Source organism: Enhydra lutris, unplaced genomic scaffold (assembly GCF_002288905.1).
Source record: "Enhydra lutris kenyoni isolate GAN:26980312 unplaced genomic scaffold, ASM228890v2 scaffoldscaffold12, whole genome shotgun sequence".
NCBI classification, from domain to species: domain Eukaryota; kingdom Metazoa; phylum Chordata; class Mammalia; order Carnivora; family Mustelidae; genus Enhydra; species Enhydra lutris.
Genome location: NW_019154096.1, coordinates 65,877,429 through 65,897,472, shown reverse-complemented (window position 1 = coordinate 65,897,472; position 20,044 = coordinate 65,877,429). Strand labels below are relative to the sequence as shown.

The window sequence follows — 20,044 nt, the reverse complement described above, 5'->3', positions numbered from 1 at the left end:
ACAAAGCATTAGAGAGCCAAGGAATGATTTCAGGCAGTCTAATATATGTACAATTGCAATTCCCAAAGGTAAAGAAAGGTGTAGAGAAAAAAAATTGAAAAAGCTTTCCAAATCTGGTGAAAACTATAATTTTACAAATCAGTAAAACCCATGCACAAGAAACTGGAAGAAAACCAAACCTACATACATCATAATCAAATTGGCCAAAATCAGTGACAAAGTTAAAAATTTTAAATTGCAGAAAGAGGAATAAAACCCATTACATACAAAGAATAAGATTAAAAGCAGTTTTCTCACTAAGAATACTGCAAACCAAAACACAGTGAAGAAACACTTTTAAGTAAAGAAAGAAAAATCTACAATTTAGAATTCTTCAACCTCTGAAAAAGTAAAATAAAGATGTCTTCAGAATACAGACTGATGACTCTTCATTCCCAGCAGATCTACACTAGAGTGTTAAATGTCTATGTCCTTACACAGAAAATGATACCAGATAGAAATCTGGATCTACAAAAAGGAAAAAAAGGAAAGATGAATACTGAAAAGAGTTAAAACACTGGTAAAGTAGAAGATTATTTCTTATTTTTAATATATCTAAATATAACTGACTATATAAAAAATAGTAACAGTGTAGTGTGGATTTTCTAATATAAGAAGCAGTAAAACATATTCAGCAATGGCTCAAATCCCAGCAAGATGAAAATGAAAGTATATTGTTTTAGAATTAAGATACAAAAAAAGTGTAATGTAATATTACCTGAAATTAGTCAATGAAAAGTATGAGAAATATGATGAACTATAAAATAATGACTAAAAGAACAAAAAAGGAATTGTAGCTAATAAACCAAAAGAGAGGATAAAATGAAATCATAAAAAATAATTTAAAAAAGACAAAAGGAAGAAAGGAAGAATGAAGAACAAAAGAAAAATAGTAAACAAATAATAATAAGATTAAAACCCAAAGATATAACTACATGTGTATCATCTGTACATGGTTTAAGATTGGATAAACAACATGCTGCCTAAAAGAAACCCACTTTAAATATAAAATAAAAAATAAACTAAAGTAAAAGGATGAAAAATGATATAGCATTCTAGAGTTTTCTACAGAGGCAGTCATGATGGTGGACTGGTAGGGCGGCCCTATGCTTGCCTTGTCCCTAGAACACAGCTAGATAAATATCTAATCAGTTTAAACACCCAAGAAATTGGTCTGAGGACTGAGAGAACACATTGCACAAGTAGAGGAAGAAAAGAGGCCACATCATGGAAGGTAGGAGGTGCAGACACAAGATTTGGGGAAAAAAGTATCGGGATTGCTGTGGAGGAGAAGGAGCCTTGATCACAGAGAGAGTAGAGAGAGGGAGAGAGAGCAGCTCACAGGGGATTGCAAAGAAAAACAATTTCCCAAAACCACTGACTGAGAAAATGAGAAGAGTTGATTATCATGAGTTTTTACAACGAGCAGAGCTGAAAGACTAGTTACAGAAGTTTGCATTGTAGGAGGTGTTGAGCCCATTGGGTATAGTGGTGCCACAGTGGAAAAGAAGGGGAGAAACCTGGGAGCAGACAGCACAGTCTGAGGATAGCTTGCATCAGATGGGGAGAGAAGGTTCGTTCTTGGAGTACATTTGGGAGAGGTGGCAGTGCCTCTCAGGAGATAAAAGAGACTGGGGGCACCATTACCCTGTCCCGTTCATTAGCATTGAGGCAGAGACACCTGCTGAGGGCAGCTAACCTTGTTGTGGCTTTTTGCTGTTCTTTACTTTAAAACTTCTACTTCCTGTGTATTTGTCTGACCATCCTTCTGAGACAAAAAAAGCAGTGGTCCCAGTGCAGTGAGACTCCCCGAGAGGATCAGCAAGGGTCTGCACATGCCAGGCCCCTAAAATTTGGAGTTTTGAAACTCAGCTGGCATGCCTGAGATAGAACACAAGTGAACTGTGCTGCCAGGTGGGCAGAGAGCTGGAACACAGACAGGGTGCAGGCACAGATCGGAAGGACACCTAGGACACATGAGGGGAGACTGCTTATTCTGAGGGCTTGCTGGACAGTGGCAAGCACAAACTCCACTCTTTAGAGCGGAACTTTAGAGCACCAATTTCTTCTCCACCCATCAGCACAGATGGACTTCAGTGAGCAGCACAATGTTCACAGTTGGAGGCCTGACATGCGTACAGCAGCCCCACTACCCTGCACTATGCAGGTGGTTCTGTACTAGGGCAAGGGTGCCTGAGAGCCAGAGCAACAGGCCCCTCCCCCAGAGGACCAGCACAAACTCCCACATACACCAAGTCTACTCACCAGAGAGTGCTACAAAGCTTCAGATCTAGTGGAAAAAATATCAGGCCCCTTTTAACAAGCAGACCAGAGTACACCTCCTTAAAACTCACCACACACTGGATAAGCTGAAAACACTCCCCGCCAAGGTAAAGGAGAAACTCTGCAGAGGAATGACCTGAGGGAAAGAACAGCCATAACATAGCAGCACAGTGCATATACCAATAACACTTCCTGAAACACTAGGTCCTGGACATCTTACAACCTCTTCTTAATAAGGGCATTACTCTCTGGAGCAGGAAACAAAATAGGTTTTTCTAACAACAAAAAGACAGAAGCCTAGACAAATGCCAAGATGGAGGAATTCATCCCAAAAGAAAGAAAAAAAATGGTCACAGTCAGAAATCTAATTGAAACAGATGTAAGTAATATGACTGATCCAGAATTTTAAACAACAACTGGGATAGTAGCTGGGCTTGAGAAATGCTTGGAAGACACCATGAAGCCTCTTACCACAGAGATAAAAGACATAAAAACTACTAAGGCTTGAAGAAAAATGCTATAACAGAGATGCAAAAATGGCTGGGTGTAACAACCACAAAGATGGAAAAGGAGATAAATAAATAAGTGATATAGAAGATTAAAATGGAACATAATGAAGCTGAAAAAAAGAGGCAAAGAAAAATACTGGATCACAAATGTAGACTTAGGGAACTCAGAGACTCCATAAAGTGTAATAACATTGCATCACAGGAGTACCAGAAGAAGAAGGAAAGAGAGGCAGAAGGTTTACTTGAACAAATTATAGCGGAAAATATCCCTAATTGGGGTGGGGGGAAGGACATCCAAATCCAGGAGGCACAGACAATGTCCATCAAACTCAACTAAAGCAGGCCAACAGCAAGACACATCATAATAAAGTTTGCAAAATAGAGATAAGGAAAAAAAAATTCCAAAAGCAGCAAGGGAAAAAAAATCCCTCACTTCCAAGGGAAGACAAATCAAGTTAGCAACAGAACTCTCCGCAGAAGCTTGGGAGGTCAGACAAGAGTGACATGATATATGCAATGTGCTGAATGGGAAAAATATGCAACCAAGAATACTTTATCCAGCAAAGCTGTTTTTCAAATAGAAGAAAAGATAAAGAATTTACCAGACAGAACAAACAAACAAACAAAAAAACTAACAGAGTTCATGACCATTAAACCAGCCCTGAAAGAAGTATTACAGGGGACTCTTTGAGTGGGAAAGAAAGGCCAAAATCAACAAAGACTAGAAAGGAAGAGAGAAAATCTCCAGAAAAGACAACTTAACAGGTAATATAAGTGCAATAAATTTATATCTATCAATAATCACTCTGAACGAAAATGAACTAAATACTCCAAAAGACATAAGATATCAGAATGGAAAAAACAAGACCCAGCTATATGCTGCCTAGGAGAGACTCGTTTTAAACCTAAAGACACCTGCATATTGAAAGAGAGAGGATGGCGAACCATTTATCATGCTAATGGACATAAAAAAAAAAAAAAAGTCAGAGTAGCCATACTTATATCAGACAAATTAGATTTTAAAACAAAGACTGTAACAAGAGATGAAGAAGAGTTATATATCAAAATAAAGAAGTCTATCCAACAAGAAGATCTAAAAGTTGTAAATATTTATGCCCCCACTTGGGAGCACTCAAATATATAAATCAATTAATAACAAACATTAAAAAAGACCTCATTGATCATAATACAATAATAGTAGGGGTCTTTAACACCCCACTTAGAGCAATAGGCAGATCATTTAAGCAAAATCAACAAGGAAACAAGGGCCTTGAATGATGCACTAGATCAGACGGCCTTAACAGAAATATTCAGAACACTTCATCCTAAAGCAGCAGAATACACATTCTTTTTGAGTACACATGGACAGTCTCCAGAATACATCACATATTGGGTGACAAATTAGGCCTTAACTAATACAAAAAGACAGAGATCATATCATGCATATTTTTTGACCACAATGTTTTGAAACTTGGAAGTCAGACACAAGAAAAAATTTGGGAAGACCACAAATACATGGAAGTTAAAAAACATCCTATTAAACAATGAATGGGTTAACCAGGAAATTAAAGAAGAAATTTTAAAAATGCATGGAAACAAATGCAAATGAAAACATGACAGTCTAAAACATTTGGGATGCAGCAAAAGCAGTCCTAAAAGGGAAGAATATAGCAATACCAGCCTACTTCAAGAAGCCAGAAAAATCTCAAATATATAACCTAATCTTACACCCAAAGAAGCTAAACAAGGAACAGCAAGGAACAGAGGAAGGGAAACAATAAAGATTAGAGCAGAAATAAAAAATATGGAAACAATAAAAAACAGTGAATAGATCAATGAAACAAGGAGCTTATTCTCTGAAAGAACTGCTAAAATTGATAAACTCCTAGCCAGACTTTTCAAAAAGAGACAGAAAGCAGCCAAATAAGTAAAATCATGAATGAGAGAGGAGAGATCATAACCAACACCACAGAAATGCAAACAATTTTAAGAGAATATTATGAAAAAATGTACACAAGCAAACTGGGCAATCTGGATTACATAAATTCCTAGAGAGGTATAAACTAACAAAACTGAAACAGGAAGAAGAGAAAATTTGAACAGATAACCAGCAATGAGATTGAATCGATAATCAAAAAACACCCAGGCCTAGAAGGCTTTCCAAGGGAATTCTACCAAACATCTAAATAGAATTAATACCTATTCTTCTCAAACTGCTCCAAAAAATAGAAATGAAAAGAAAAACTTCCAAATTCATTCTATGAGGCCACCATTACTTGGATTCCAAAACCAAAAACCCCACACTTAAAAAGGAGGATTACAGGCCAATATCCCTGATGAACATGGTTGCAGAAACTCTTTTTTTTTTTTAAGATTTTATTTATTTATTTGACAGAGGGACACAGAGAGAGAGGAAACACAAGCAGGGGGAGTAGGAGAGGGAGAAGCAGGCTTCCCACTGAGCAGGAAGCCCAAGTGGGTCTCGATCCCAGGACCCTGGGATCATGACCTGAGCCAAAGGCAGCCGCTTAACAAGTGAGCCACCCAGGCGCCCCAGACGCAGAAACTCTTAACAAATACTAGCGAAACAATTTCAACAGCAGGTTAAAAGAATCATTCAACACGATCAAGCGGGATTTATTCCTGGGCTACAAGAGTGGTTCAATGTCTGTAAATCAATGTGATACACATTAATAAAAGAAAGGACAAAAACCATATAATCCTCTCGATAGATGCAAAGAAAGTATCTGACAAAGTGCAACATCAATTCTTGATAAAAACCATCAACAAAGTAGGGATAAAGGGAACATACCGCAATATCATAGAGCCTATATATGTCAGACCTACAGGTAATATCCTCAATGGGGAATAATTGAGAGCTTTTCCTCTATAGTCCAGAACAAGACAGGTTTATTGTCCACTCTCATGTTTTGTCTCACTCTTGTTTTTTTTATTTAAATTCAATTAATTAACATATAATGTATTATTTGTTTCCAGGGTACAGGTCTGTGATTCATCAGTCTTCTATAATTTGCCATTGTTACTTAACATAGTACTGTAAGTCTTAGCCTCAGCAATTAGACAACAAAAAGAAATAAGAGACATCCAAATAAGCAAGGAAGAAGTCAAACTTTCACTATTCACAGACGACATGATACTCTATGTAGAAAACCCAAAAGACTCCACCAAAAAATTGCTAAAACTGAGACACAAATTTAGTAAAGTCTCGGGATACAAAACGAACATACAGAAATCTGTTGTATTTCTATACACCAATAATGAAAACCAGAAAGAGAAATCAAGGAATCAATCCCATTGACTTTTGCACCACAAAAAAAACACAAGATACCTAGGGATAAATTTAACCAAAGAGGTAAAATGTCTGTACTCTGAAAACTAGAGAACGCTTATGAAAGAAATTGAAGAGAACAAAAAGAAATAGAAAAACATTCCGTGCTAATGGGTTAGAAAAACAAATATTGTTAAAATGTCTATAGTACCCAAAGCATCTACACATTTAATGCAATTCCTATCAAAATACAAACAGCGGGGTGCCTGGGTGGCTCAGTGGTTAGAGCCTCTGCCTTCGGCTCAGGTCGTGATCTCAGGGTCCTGGGATCGAGTCCCACATCGGGCTCTCTGCTCAGCGGGGAGCCTGCCTCCTCCTCCTCTCTCTGCCTGCCTCTCTGCCTACTTGTGATCTGTCTGTCAAATAAATAAAAAAAAAAATACAAACAGCATGGGTGCCTGGATGGCTCAGTCAGTTAAGCATCTGCCTTTGGCTCAGGTCAGGATCCCAGGATCCTGTGATTGAGCCCTGCGTCAGGCTCCCTCCTCCTTGGGGAGACTGCTTCTCCCTCTCCCTCTGCCTGCTGCTCCCTCTGCTTGTGCTCACGCTCTTTCTCTCTAGGTCAAAAAAATAAATAAAAAATCTTAAAAACAAACCAAAAGAAACCCACAAAAATACATGAACAACATTTTTCACAGATCTACAACAAACAATCCTAAAATTTGTACAGAACCACAAAAGACCCTCAAATAGCCAAAGCAATCTTGGGGGGGGGAGGGGAGGAAACCTGGAGGCACCACACTTCCAGACTTCAAGCTATACTAAAAAGCTATAGTGGTCAAGACAGTATGGCACTGGCACAAAAATGCACACACAGATCAATGGAACATAAGAGAAAACTCAGAAATGAACCCACAACACTATGGCCAACTAATATTCAACAAAGCAGGAAAGAATATCCATGGAAAAAAGATGGTCTCTTCAACAAAGAATGTTGGGAAAACTGGACAGCAACATGCAGAAGAATGAAATTGGACCACTTTCTCACACCACACACAAAAATAAATTCAAAATGGATGAAAGACCTAAATATGAGACAGAAATCCATCAGAATCCTAAAAGAGAGCACAAGCAGTAACCTCCTTGACATCAGCCACAGCAACTTCTTACTAGTGATCTCTCGGGAGGCAAGGAAAACAAAAGCAAAAAGAAACTACCAGGACTTCATCAAGATAAAAAGCTTCTGTACAGCAAAGGGAACAATCAACAAAACTAAAAGGCAACCTACTGCATGGGAGAAGATATCTGCAAATGACATCTCTGATAAAGGGTTAGTATCCAAAATCCATAAATAACTTATCAAACTCAACACCCAAAACCAAATAATCCAGTTAAGAAATGAACAGAAGACATGAATAGACATTTCTCCAAAAAAGACATACAGATGGCTAACAGACACATCAAAAGATGCTCAATATCACTCATCATCAGTGAAATACAAATCAAAACTACAATTAGATATCACCTCACACCTGTCAGAATAGCTAAAATTAGCAATACAGGAAACAACAGGTATTGGCGAAAATGCAGAGAAAGGGGAACCCATTTACACTGTTGGTGGTAATGCAAACTGGTCCAATCACTCTGAAAAACAGTACGGTTACTTCTCAAAAAGTTAAAAATAGAGCTACCCTATGATCCAGAAATTGCACTACCAGGTGTTTACCCAAAGGATACAAAAATACTGATTCAAAGGGGCACATGAACACCAATGTTTACAACAGCATTATCAACAATAGCCAGCCAAATAATGGAAAGAGCCCAAATGTCCACTGACTGATGATGAATGGATAAAGAAGATGTGGTATGTGTATATATATGCAATGGAATATCACTCAGCCTTTAAAAAGAATGAAATCTCACCATTTGCAGTGATGTGGATGGAGCTAGAGATTATATTAAGCAAAATAAGTCAGTCAGAGAAAGACCAACAGCATAGGATTTTACTCATATGTGGAATTTAAAAGAGAAAACTGATTATCATATGGGAAAGGGAAAAAAAAGAAAGGTAGGCAAACCATAAAGAGTCTCTTAACTATAGAGAACAAACAGACTTGATGGACAGGTGGTGGCTAGGGAGATGGGCTAAATGGGTAATGGGTATTAAGGAGGTCACTTGTTGTGATGAGCACTGCGTGATAATATAAGTGATGAATCATTAAATTCTACTCCCGAAACCAATATTACATTATATATTACTAACTAGAACTTAAATAAAAACAAAACATAAAAAAATTTATAGCATTCTAGCTATAGTCAACACTAAGCTAGAGCGGCTATAATAATATCTGGAAAAGTAAATTTTAGAGCAAATATTACCAGGAATACAGAAAGTGATTTCCTAACAATGAAGTCAAGTCATCAATTCATCAAAAAGACATAAAAACTGTAAACATTTATGTATCAAAGTAAAAACGAGTTTCAAAATACATGAAGTAAAAATTGATAGAATTGCAAGAATAAACTAATCCACAATTACAGTCACAGATTTCAACATTCATTTCTCAAACTGACAGAACATCAACGAGAACATTAGAAGACAACAAAACCATCAACCAACTTGACCTAATTCACATTTGTAGAACACTCCATCCAATGACAGCAAAATGTAATTTTTTTGCCCGTGTCCAAGGAACATTTACTAAAATAGATCATATACTGGATGCTATGATCTGAATGTTTATGCCCTGCCCCAAAATTCATCTGTTCAAATGCTAACTCTTAAAGGCAATGGTATTAATAGGCAAGACCTTTGGAAGGTGAATAGATCACAAGTGTGGATCCCTCATGAAAGGGATTAGTGCTCCAACAAAAGAAGTCCCACAGAGTTCCCTATCCTCTTCCACCATGTGAGGATACAGTGAGAAGGTGCTACTTTATGAATGAAAAAGAGGATACCTGACTATGCTGGTGCCTTGATATTGATTTTCCAGCCTCCAGAATGGTGAGCAAAAAATTTCTATTGTTTATAAACTACCCAGTCAGTGTTATTTTGTTATAGCAGTCCAATGTACTAAGACACTAGATTTATTCATTTTCTATTGCTGTGGCAAGGAATTACCATGAACTTAGTAGCTTAAATAACAATACACACTTACTAACACAATTCTGTATGTTAGAAATCTGACATATTTACTCCTACAGCTCTGTTGTAAGCAGTCTGATAGAGGTTTCAATGGACTAACGTCAAGGTATTGGCAGAGCTGTGTTTCCTTTTAGGTATTCTAAAGAAGAACCTGTTTCCTCCACTTTTCCAGTTTCTAGATTCCCCTTTCTCCCATACTCAAAGCTAGTAATCCTGCTTCTCTCTAACTCTTCTTCTGTATGCACATCCCTCTCCAACCCTGACTTCAGGCAGCAAACATTACTTTGAGACCCAGCTAATTAGGTTGGATCTACCTAGCAATCCTGGGTAAGCATCTTAACGCCCTAACCTTAATCACATGTTCAGACTCCCCTTTTTTATGTAGGATAATAGATCCACGGGTACCAGGGATTAGGACGTGGTTACCTCTGTGGAGCCATTATTCTGCCAAACACATTGGATCATAAAATAAGTCTCACTTAAGAAATTGAAATCATTCAAAATATGTTCTGTGACAATGAAGTTAAATTAGGAATACATGACAGAAACATTTTAAGACATTTTCCAAATAGCTGCAAATAAAATATCCCACTTCTAAATACTCCACTAACAAAGAAAGAAATCAAAAAGGAAATTGGAAAGTATTCATCTCAAAAAAACAGAAAAAGGAGAGCAAATTAATGTCGTAGTAAGCAAAAGAAAGGGAATAATGAGAAGAAATGAAAGAAATAGAAAAAATAGAGAAAACAAATGAAACCATTTGTTTCCTCAAGGAATATTAGTGAAACTGATAACTCTCTGGCTGATCAAGGAAAAAAAAAGAGAAAGAGAGAAAGGAGAAACAAATTATGAATACCTGAAATGAAAGTGGTGATATCCACTGGATAACATGTAAATATTATTAATAATCTTACCAATAAGTTCTACAAGTTAAATCAAATGGGAGAAATATAACTGAGACACACAAACTGATAGAACTTATTCAAGAAGAACAGAAAACCAAAAAAGCTCTAAATCTATTAAAGAAATTGAATTTTTAACTAAAACCTTCCCACAAAGAAAACTGCAAGTCCAAATACATTAAATGTTGAATTCTACCACAAATTTAAGAAAAACAGTAATATCAATTCCACACAAGTCTTTCAAAAAATTAAGAGGAAATATTTCCTAATTCATTTTATATGGCCAGCAGTACCATGATACAAAGTCAAACAAGATTACAACAATAGAAGACTATAGACTAATAACCTTCACATTCATAGGTATAAAAGTTCTTAGTCAAATTTTAACAAATCAAATCCAACAATAAATTTTAAAAAATACAAAATGACCACCTGGAGTTTACCCCTGTATAACAAGGTTGACTGAGCATTTAAAAGCCTTTAAAAATGGGTATTTCAATTCTACTGCAAATAAAGCTCAATTGAAATAATTTTATGTTTAATAACTGAAAGTTTTTTATAATCCTATAAACAAACACATGTACTCATATGCTTTAATATGACATATTCCTCAGAACTAATATAATGATTTTTTAAACAATTTTATTTATTTGACAGAGAGAGAGAGATCACAAGAGATAGAGAGGCAGGCAGAGAGAGGGGGAAGCAGGGTCCCTACTGAGCAGAGAGCCCGACGTGGGGCTCTATCCCGACCCTGAGATCACGACCTGAGCCAAAAACAGAGGCTTAATACACTGAGCCACCCAGGTGCCCTAATGTAATGATTAAAATCAAAGAGTAGGAATTAGGCTGTAACTATGTTAACCATCAGTTACTTTCTTTCTAAATTTTTTTATTGGGGGAGAGTAGAATATTTCAACTTTATTATACAAATTCTAGTGTGGTTTCTAGAACTAGTATATTCTCAAAAGAAAATTCAATTTAAAAATTTAATTTTAACCATTAAATATTCATTAACATTCAATAATAATGATATAATTTGCTTAAAAATAAAATAATTAGATAACCAAGACATGAAGTACATGAAACTATTTAAGATTTAACAGTTATATCTAATTTAATTACTACTTAATAAGCTCAATAGATGAGCCCTTTGGATGCCTTTAATCATAATTTGAATATACCAAGTGAAATATGATTCATATTTCTGTAAAAATTCTAGAAAATAAAATGATGCATCCAACATCCTCAAGGTCAAGATATTTCTAGCATTTTCTGACCGTATTAGCATCTAAATCAATCACCCAGGCACCCCTTAAGGATTTTAAAACATAATGACCTAGCACAGGGCTTGGTACATAGGAACTATTCCATATACTAATTTGAATTCAATCTAATCAAATAATCAGTCATAAAAGAATGAAATATGAACAAATCCAACATTACAACATATAGGCTTTTCTTTCATAAAAGCATAAATAAAGAACACAAACCCTTACTAATTCAAGATAGAAAGAACATCCTAAATGTTTCCTAGCCATAAATCTAAGCCTTTGGCAGCCTATCACTAAACACAATAAAAAATGAAATATACAACTTTAATTTTAAAAAAAGGAAAGAAATATCCAACATCTATATGTAGCCTAAAGAAATCAACAATGAGAGGTAGTGGATCTTAAAGAACTGTTAAGTACTGCTTACCCTAAATTTTTAATGAAGTTTAAATTATGTTCAGTATGTAATAAAGCAAAAATGAGATTCTAAACAAAGCAAATAATTTCAAGAAGAGCTGTAAGAACAGAGTATCTAACCCTCAGATGAAGTTCACAATTTATCACAAAACCCAATCTAGTTATCTGAAGTTTTGATGCATTTCTTAGAATACAATTTCATTGAAAAATTAGTACTTTTTTTTTACTGAGTCAGTATCACTAGCATGAACATTTTTTAAAAAAATGTTCATTATCATAGCTGCTCGTGATCTGGGGACCATACTTTGAGAACCAGTAAACTAGAAATGTAAGGCAATCGAGTTTCACAATCTGAAGGTAGGACAGATAATCTGTTGACTGCATAACTGACAGTTTTCATTGCTGGGCCACAGGGAAACGAAGTGTTAAAGCAGCAAAGATTTTGCCCTTCACTAGATTTTGCCCCCCCAAAAAAGGAAAAATAAAGGAGAAAGGGAGAAACATGCTGCCTAGGCCAGAGGGCAGCTGTGATATTCTAAACCCAGAATCTGGTTCTGTCTTCCTTTGGAGACCCTGAGGAATACTCGAGCACATTTTTCCATGGCTCTCATAACTGTGAGAGGCGTAAAAAGCCTGGACACAGAGACTGAGCAGATCTGCTGTCTCTTGCAAAGTCCAGTCTCAAGAAATAGCCAGCTTTTCACTCCTTTCCTGGACACCAGCCCTCAGACTTACCACCTGTACTTTAATCAGGCCAAAACCTTCCCTTTGAGCTAATACAAAGAAGGAGAAAACCATCTACTCTTGACCTATCTTCTACCTGTGCTGGGTCTTAAACTTCGAAACTATGTAGATAAACTTTCTGTACTTGGATTCTGTTTTCCTACCCTTTCAGTTAGAGTATAAACTAGGTGAAATAATATTGTCTCACTGGCACTCCATTGTTACCAGAAAAGAAAACTGTAATTAACATTAAACCAATAGATCTCGAAGTCAAAAAACAAATAAACACATTCATCATCAGACATTCTAAGTACCCTTTTTTCTCAAGGGTCAATACATGTTTCATGTTGTTCAAAACACAGAAATCTTATCCATATCATTACTTTGAACAATAACAGCATTGTTTTTGTGAAGAAAATATTCAATGGGCATTATGTTAAATACTATTAACACTTACCTGTATTTTAATAGGCCAGGAAAAGTTGCTGACGTACACATAGAATGTAATGTTAGGATTGCTTCTAAAGTTAAATTTTTCATAGGAAAAGCTATCTCTGTATTCCTTTATATTAGTTTTGGAAACAATAGGAGTCTCCTCTCCGGATATTGTTCCAGCTAAAATGTAAATAATAATAACAAAATTTTAAAACTCATATTAGGAAAAAAGGATCTTTATGAACTTAAAAATATATGTTATATTTACTTAATTTTTAGAACTGTACATATAAAAACATAATTATCAAAATAAATTTGTTCACTATTTAGAGTGACAAAGGAGAAATAAAATAAGATTCATCATAAATGTAATGGAAATAGTATAAAAAATCATTTTTAAAAACGATACCACTGATTAAGTGCTATGTACTAGGCAGTGATGTAGAGATTTTACATTCTTTTCAAGTAACAGTTTTATCCCAGAGGTATTCCATCTCTATTTTTCAAATTGAAACCTGACCCTCAGAAAGTTAAGTTTATAGCTACTGAATGGTAAATTCCTCTTTGGAACTCAGATATATATTAGCTCCAGATACTGAGCTCCTTCCATTTGCTACTCCACAGAGCCTCTCAAAACAAATCAGGACATATTTCATATGTCTCAATCCAATTAAAAAATGGAAAAGAAATCAATTTATTTGTTTTACTCACAAATTGAACCATCACTGCTTTGAATAAATTGAAAGGAGGCTACAATTTAAAACATGAGCTAAATGTTCAATTAGTTAAACACATATTACATATTCAATAAGTATTTACTGAAATTAACCAAATGGAACAAAACATTTCCAACAATCTTACCAAGACTTCTACCTTACTTACTTAACTAAGTAAAAATATTTAGAATTAGTATACTGAGCAGTTGAAATAAATTCGTCACCTATTCCAAAATTATGTGGGATGCTGTTATAAAAGGCAGATTTCCTGACCCCATCTCCTAACCCCCAAAATAAAAATTTCTGAGATTTAGTTCTGGGAATCTGAAAGTTACAACAACTTCTTCCATTAAAAAAAAAAAAAAAGACCGTTCTAAACTAATTACAAAGGTTTTATATATTTTTGTTAACAAATTTCAAAAATCTTCCAGAGTCAGTTTATTGTGCCAAAGTAAATTTCAAATTAATAGCACAAGTTTTCATGAATTACTTTTTTTAAATGATTCCTTTTTAAGTAATCTCTACACCCAGCATGAGACTTGAACTTACAACCCTAAGATCAAGAGATACATGTTCTACCAAGTGAGCAAGCCCAGTGTTCCATCATGAATTCTTAATTAGTGAAGCTCAAAATACCAAGATTTTACTATATGTTTGGTACCACAGTAACAAAACATCTATATGGTTGCCCAAACTTCTCATTTTTAACACATGTAATGTAGGTTCTAGAATTGCAAAGACCTTATCATTCTTGAAATCTACATCTCCATGATTCTACATATTAAAATAGCATAATGACTTGATTTTCAGAAATCAAATATGGATAACTGAGAATCCACATATTTTCTTTAAATAAGACTCCAACACTTTGATGTAAGAGTATATCTTTGATATAGTAAAAAAAAACGAATAGAATTTCCTAAGATGTAAATACAAAAAAAAAAAAAAAAAGTGAGCATACTTTTTTATAATCCAACATAGTTTATATTTCAACTTGGTTACATTTTTTAAAAGCCAAAAACTTCAACTTTTAAACCTTATTATGGAAGACATATTAAGTATAGGTTTTTTTTTAACCTTCTCTCAGAACTGAAGCTGACAAAGGGAATAGTATATTTCTAAGCTTGAAAGTAATAGAAATCAACATGCACAGAACATCATTGTTTTGTATCAATATTAAGGATAATAGTTAAATTTATAGCTTCAATAGTGAATCAAATAATTGAAATCTCAGTCCCTAGTCATTAAAGAAGTAATCTATCTTAATTAAAATCATAGCAATTCATAAAACTGCCATTTTAAGTGGTGTACAATATTTGTTACCCATCTAATTTTAATTGAATAAGGGACAAAGTTAACAAAGGAATGAAACTTTATTAATAATACTACTTATTATTTTTACCTGAATCAGCACAATGACATATATTTTTTTATTTCAATTATTTGAATTAAGAATAAAAGGCGTTAGAACACCTTCCATAAACAGATGTGAAAGACATGTGACAACAAAATCCTCTTACCTGTTGAACCAACTGACCATGTAATGTTGAGATTAAAGTTGTTTGATGCATTAATTGAAATATCCAAATTTTTGTTTGACTACCAAGAAAGAAAATATTAGGGTTAAAAAATCAAATTACACTAAATAATATTTTATGTTTTAATTATGCCCATGCACTATTTCAGACTTTATACATTTTGTCATTATTCAACTAAGTATAGATGTCAGTTCTACTTTTTTAATGAAAACATATAGGTGATAAATTCAAAGGTAGTTTCAATTTCCCATTTATCCTCCCTACTATAATCCAACCTTCTGTATGTAAACCAGAGGCTGCTGAAATTCATTGTTTGTATTTTGATTTTCTTTGTTGACCTATAGATAATAGCTAAATGATACAGATTTGGGTTAGTCCAAAGTAATTTTACAGCAATGTAATATTATTGTTTTGTTGAAAGATTTCTTCTTAGGTGCATACTGTATTATTATACACACATTTTTGTAGTGAAAAAATATATATAAAATACATAAACCAGAACTTTAAGGTAAAAATGGGTTAGAATTAAATCTATTGTCAAAATGTAAGAAATGCATAAATAATTAAGGTACCTATTTATTACTTTTTTTTTTATGTAGGATAAGTAGGAAGCCCTGACCACTAATCTGTATTAATTTCAGTAACTGTTCAAGGTTGAATATCATTTTAGGTATAAGTTATATTTATATAATTAGATATAATGATGTCATAAGCATTCTTAATGGCCACTCTCATGATAGTTTAGCATCCTATCATTTCAAAGAAAATGTGTCTGGGCTCTTGGTTTCAACTGGGACAAGATAGTAGAAAGTAAAACATAAAGCTATGACATTTGGAAGAAGTCAAGAATTTCAGGAAGTTGAAAAGGGAAAGGACGGTCAGGAGAGAAGCAAACTAAATTACAGCTAATCTGGACCTACGTGTGTGACACTATGGATAATATTGTGGAGAAATATTATTCACACCCATATTTATTGTAAAGATTTTATTTATTTATTTGAGAGACAGAGAGAGACAACAAGTGGGGAGGGGGCAGAAGGAGAGGGAGAAGCAGACTCCCTGCTGAGCAGGGAGCTCCATCCCAGGACCCTGAGATCATGACCAGAGCCAAAGGCAGACATTTAACTCACCTAGTGACCCAGACACCCCTAAACCCATATTTTGAGTCAGATATTCCAAATTATATTAATGTCTTATATCTTCAAAGTCCCTAAGTTTGGAATTACACTCCAATTACTTGGTATTAAACGTTCAAGAGGCCAATGTTAAAGAATGAAATTCTGATAACATGCTATAACATAGATAAGTCTTGGAAATGTTAGGCTAAATGAAGTAAGCCAAACAGAAAAGAACAAATATTGTATGGTTACAATATTGTATGATATGAGGTACCTAGAATATACAAATTCATAAACACAGAAAGTAAAATAACAGGGTTACAGGGAGAAGAAATGAGGAATTATTGCTTAATGGATTTAGAAATTCTGTTTGGAATGATAAAAAAAATTTTGGTGATGGATAGTGGTGATGACTGTAAAACAGTGTGAATGTAATAATGCCACTGAATTGTCCACCTAAAAATGGTTAAAATGATAAGTTTTATGTATATTTACAATAAAAAAGAAGTCAGTGGTGGTTATAAAGCTTTCTTATCACACTGAAGAATGTAGTTTCTGATATATTCCCAAGAAGATAGACATTTCCTTAAAATCTAAGGAATAAAGAGTAACATAAAATGAACTGTTCTACTTTTTGAGAAAAGGGATCCTATTTTACTGTAAAAGAAAATTTAAGAAATTATGTTATTTATTGGCAAATCAAAGAAAATACTTTAGAGGAAAGAACCTAGCAAATGGCAGGATATATTCTGAAGTTTCATCTATTTGATAAACTATTAAAATATATGATAATGGAGGGGCACCTGGGAGGCTCAGTCATTAAGTGCCTTGATCCCAGGATCCTGGGATGGAGCTCTGCATCAGACTCTCTGCTCAGCAGGAAGCCTGTTTCTCCCTCTCCCACTCCCTCCTGCTTGTGTTCCCTCTCTCGCTGTTTCTCTCAAAAATAAATAAATAAATAAATAAATAAATTTAGTTTAATTTTAAAAATATGATATGGATTAAAAGATAAATTAATATATAATAAAAAACACAGCAATAGAGAGTGACATCAGCAAGATGGTGAAATAGTAAGTACCAACACTTACTCTTCATAAAAACACTGATTTAACAATGTTATATGAACCAAAATACCTTTACAAGAGAATCAAAATCCAGCTTAAAAGTTGCAGTACCAAAGATTAATACAAAACTAACCACAGCCACATTATAATGGATAAGAAGAACAATTTCACTTTACCCATTTCAGCCCCTGCCCCAGGGCAGCACTCAGCATTAGAGAGATCATCTCAGCTTATGACTTCTCCCTCAGGGAAAAGGGAGACTGTAGCATATATCCAACATTCCTGGCCTTTCATTGCACTGCACAAAAGGTCTGTTTCCGTTTTACCTCATCCAGAGGACTAAGAGAACAAGCATAGTTCAGCCTTCTGACAGCAGCTAAAAATAAAGAATGTAAGTGGGTGGCTTACTGCTGCTGTCATGGCTCTGCAACACTGGGAGAAGGTGCATAAGTCTTCTTGAGTCTTCTCCTTCAGAAGGGAGAATGAATGGGGTGTGCATTCAACACCCTGAATTTTCTGTGCACTTTCCAAGGGGAAAAGGTAGACAGCTCACTATAGCCAGAATGGCTCTCTGAAATTGAGAGAAGATGTGCAAACTAAGACTTATCCCCTAGGAGGAAGGAAGAGTTGAACATGATCATTCATAGAAAAGTTTTCAGATGCTCCCAGTATCTCTAGCTAGGTTGAATGATGAAGGTTTTTCCCTTTAAAATTGGTCTATAAAGACTAGGAGAAGCAATTGTTTCTTCAAATGCACAGACACCAATGCAAAGCTACAAGGGAAATGAAGAATTAGAGAAATATGACACAACCATAGCAACAAAATAAATTTCAAGTAAGTAACCCTGAATAAATGGAGCTCTAGAATTGCCTGGCAAGTAATTTAAAATAATTATATTAAAGAAGTAAGGGAGTAATAAGAGACCACAGAAAGATAATTAAATGAAATCAAGAAAACAATATATGAACAAAATGTCAATATCTCAACAGAGAGAGAACTAATAAAAGAACCACAGAAGTATACAGTAACTTAAGTTAAAAAAAGAAAAATCAATATAGAGGCTCAACAACAAACTTGACTGAGCAGAAGAAAGAATCAGTGAACTCAAAGGCAAATTATCTGAAGTTACATAGTAAGAGGAACAAAGAAAAGAAGTGAAGAACGCCTATTGGACTTATGTAATACTTCAATAAAAACCAACATATGTATTATGAAAGTCCAAGAAAAAGAAAAGAAAGAAAGGGACAGAAATCTTATTTAAGAATATAATGGCCTAAAATCCAAGAAGTATATGCATCTAGATTCATGAACCTGAAGAAAACAGAAGGAAGGAAGATGAACCCAAAGAAATCAAATCAAATTGTTAAAAGTCAAAGACAGAATTTGGAAAAAACCAGTAACAAAGTGACTGATCACATACAAGTGAGCCCCATAAGGTTATGAGTGGATTTCTCAGCAGAAATTTTGCAGACAATAAAGGATTGAGATAACAAATTAAAAGTTTTCAAAGGAAAAATATACCGACCAGGAATAGAATTCCTGGTAAAACTGTTCTTAGAAAAGCTGAGAGATAGGGGCACTGGGTGGCTCAGTGGGTTAAAGCCTCTGCCTTCGGCTCAGGTCATGATCTCAGGGTCCTGGAATCCAGCCCAGCATAGGGCTCTCTGCTCAGTGGGGAGCCTGCTTCCCTTCCTCTCTCTCTGCCTGCCTCTCCGCCTACTTCTGATCTCTGTCTGTTAAATGAATAAATAAAATCTTTAAAAAAAAAAAAAGAAAGAAAGAAAGAAAAGTTGAGAGATAAAGACTTTCCCAGACAAACAGAAGCTGAGGAAGCTTATCACCACTAGATCTGCTTTACAAAAAAAAAAAAAAAAAATCAATGACAGAGTGAGAGGGGAGACAAATGTAAAAGTATAGACTTTTGGTATGTGATTGAAATTATGTATTAACAGCTTAAAAAATACTGCTATAACTACAATGTATTGTAAATAAATCTCATGATAATTACAAAGAAAATACATATAGAAGATAAAAGAAAAAGCAAGAAATCAAAGCGTATCATTACAAAAAAAATCAATAAAGCACAATAAAAGACAGCAGAGGAAAAAAGAGGAACAAAAAAGATATAAGACAGATAACAATTAACAAAATGGCAATAGTAAGTCCTATCCTATCAATAATTACTTTAAACATAAATCCATTAACACCCCCCGCAATCAAAAGACATAGAGTGGACAACTGAATTAAAAAAAAAAAAAAAAAAATACCCAACAATATGCTATCTAAAAGAGACTCATTTCAGATTTAAGGACCCTTATCAACTAAAAGAGAAAGGATTGGAAAAGATATTCCATGAAAATAAGAAACAAAAGAAGGAAGAAGTAGTGTACTTACATGAGCCAAAAACAGACTTTAAGTCAAAATCTTTAACAAGAGAAACAAGGACATTATATAATGATAAATGGATCAATTAATTAAGAAGATATAACTATGATAAATGTATATGTACACACTATGAGAGCATCTAAATATAGAAACAAACATTGGCATTACTGAAGGGAAGAATAAAAAAAGTAGAATAATAGTAAGGG

General features: G+C 34.6%; 1 protein-coding gene across 1 annotated transcript in view; it reads right to left on the bottom strand.

The window, feature by feature from the left end:
* Positions 1–20,044, bottom strand: part of LOC111145096 (attractin like 1) — a 796,800-nt gene that overhangs the window by 467,012 nt on the left and 309,744 nt on the right. The window contains exons 23-24 of the mRNA XM_022499729.1: positions 15,253–15,331; positions 13,039–13,196 (exon numbers count right to left, since the gene is read on the bottom strand). Of these exons, the coding sequence (XP_022355437.1) occupies positions 13,039–13,196; positions 15,253–15,331 (237 nt within the window). The remainder of the gene's footprint in view (positions 1–13,038; positions 13,197–15,252; positions 15,332–20,044) is intronic.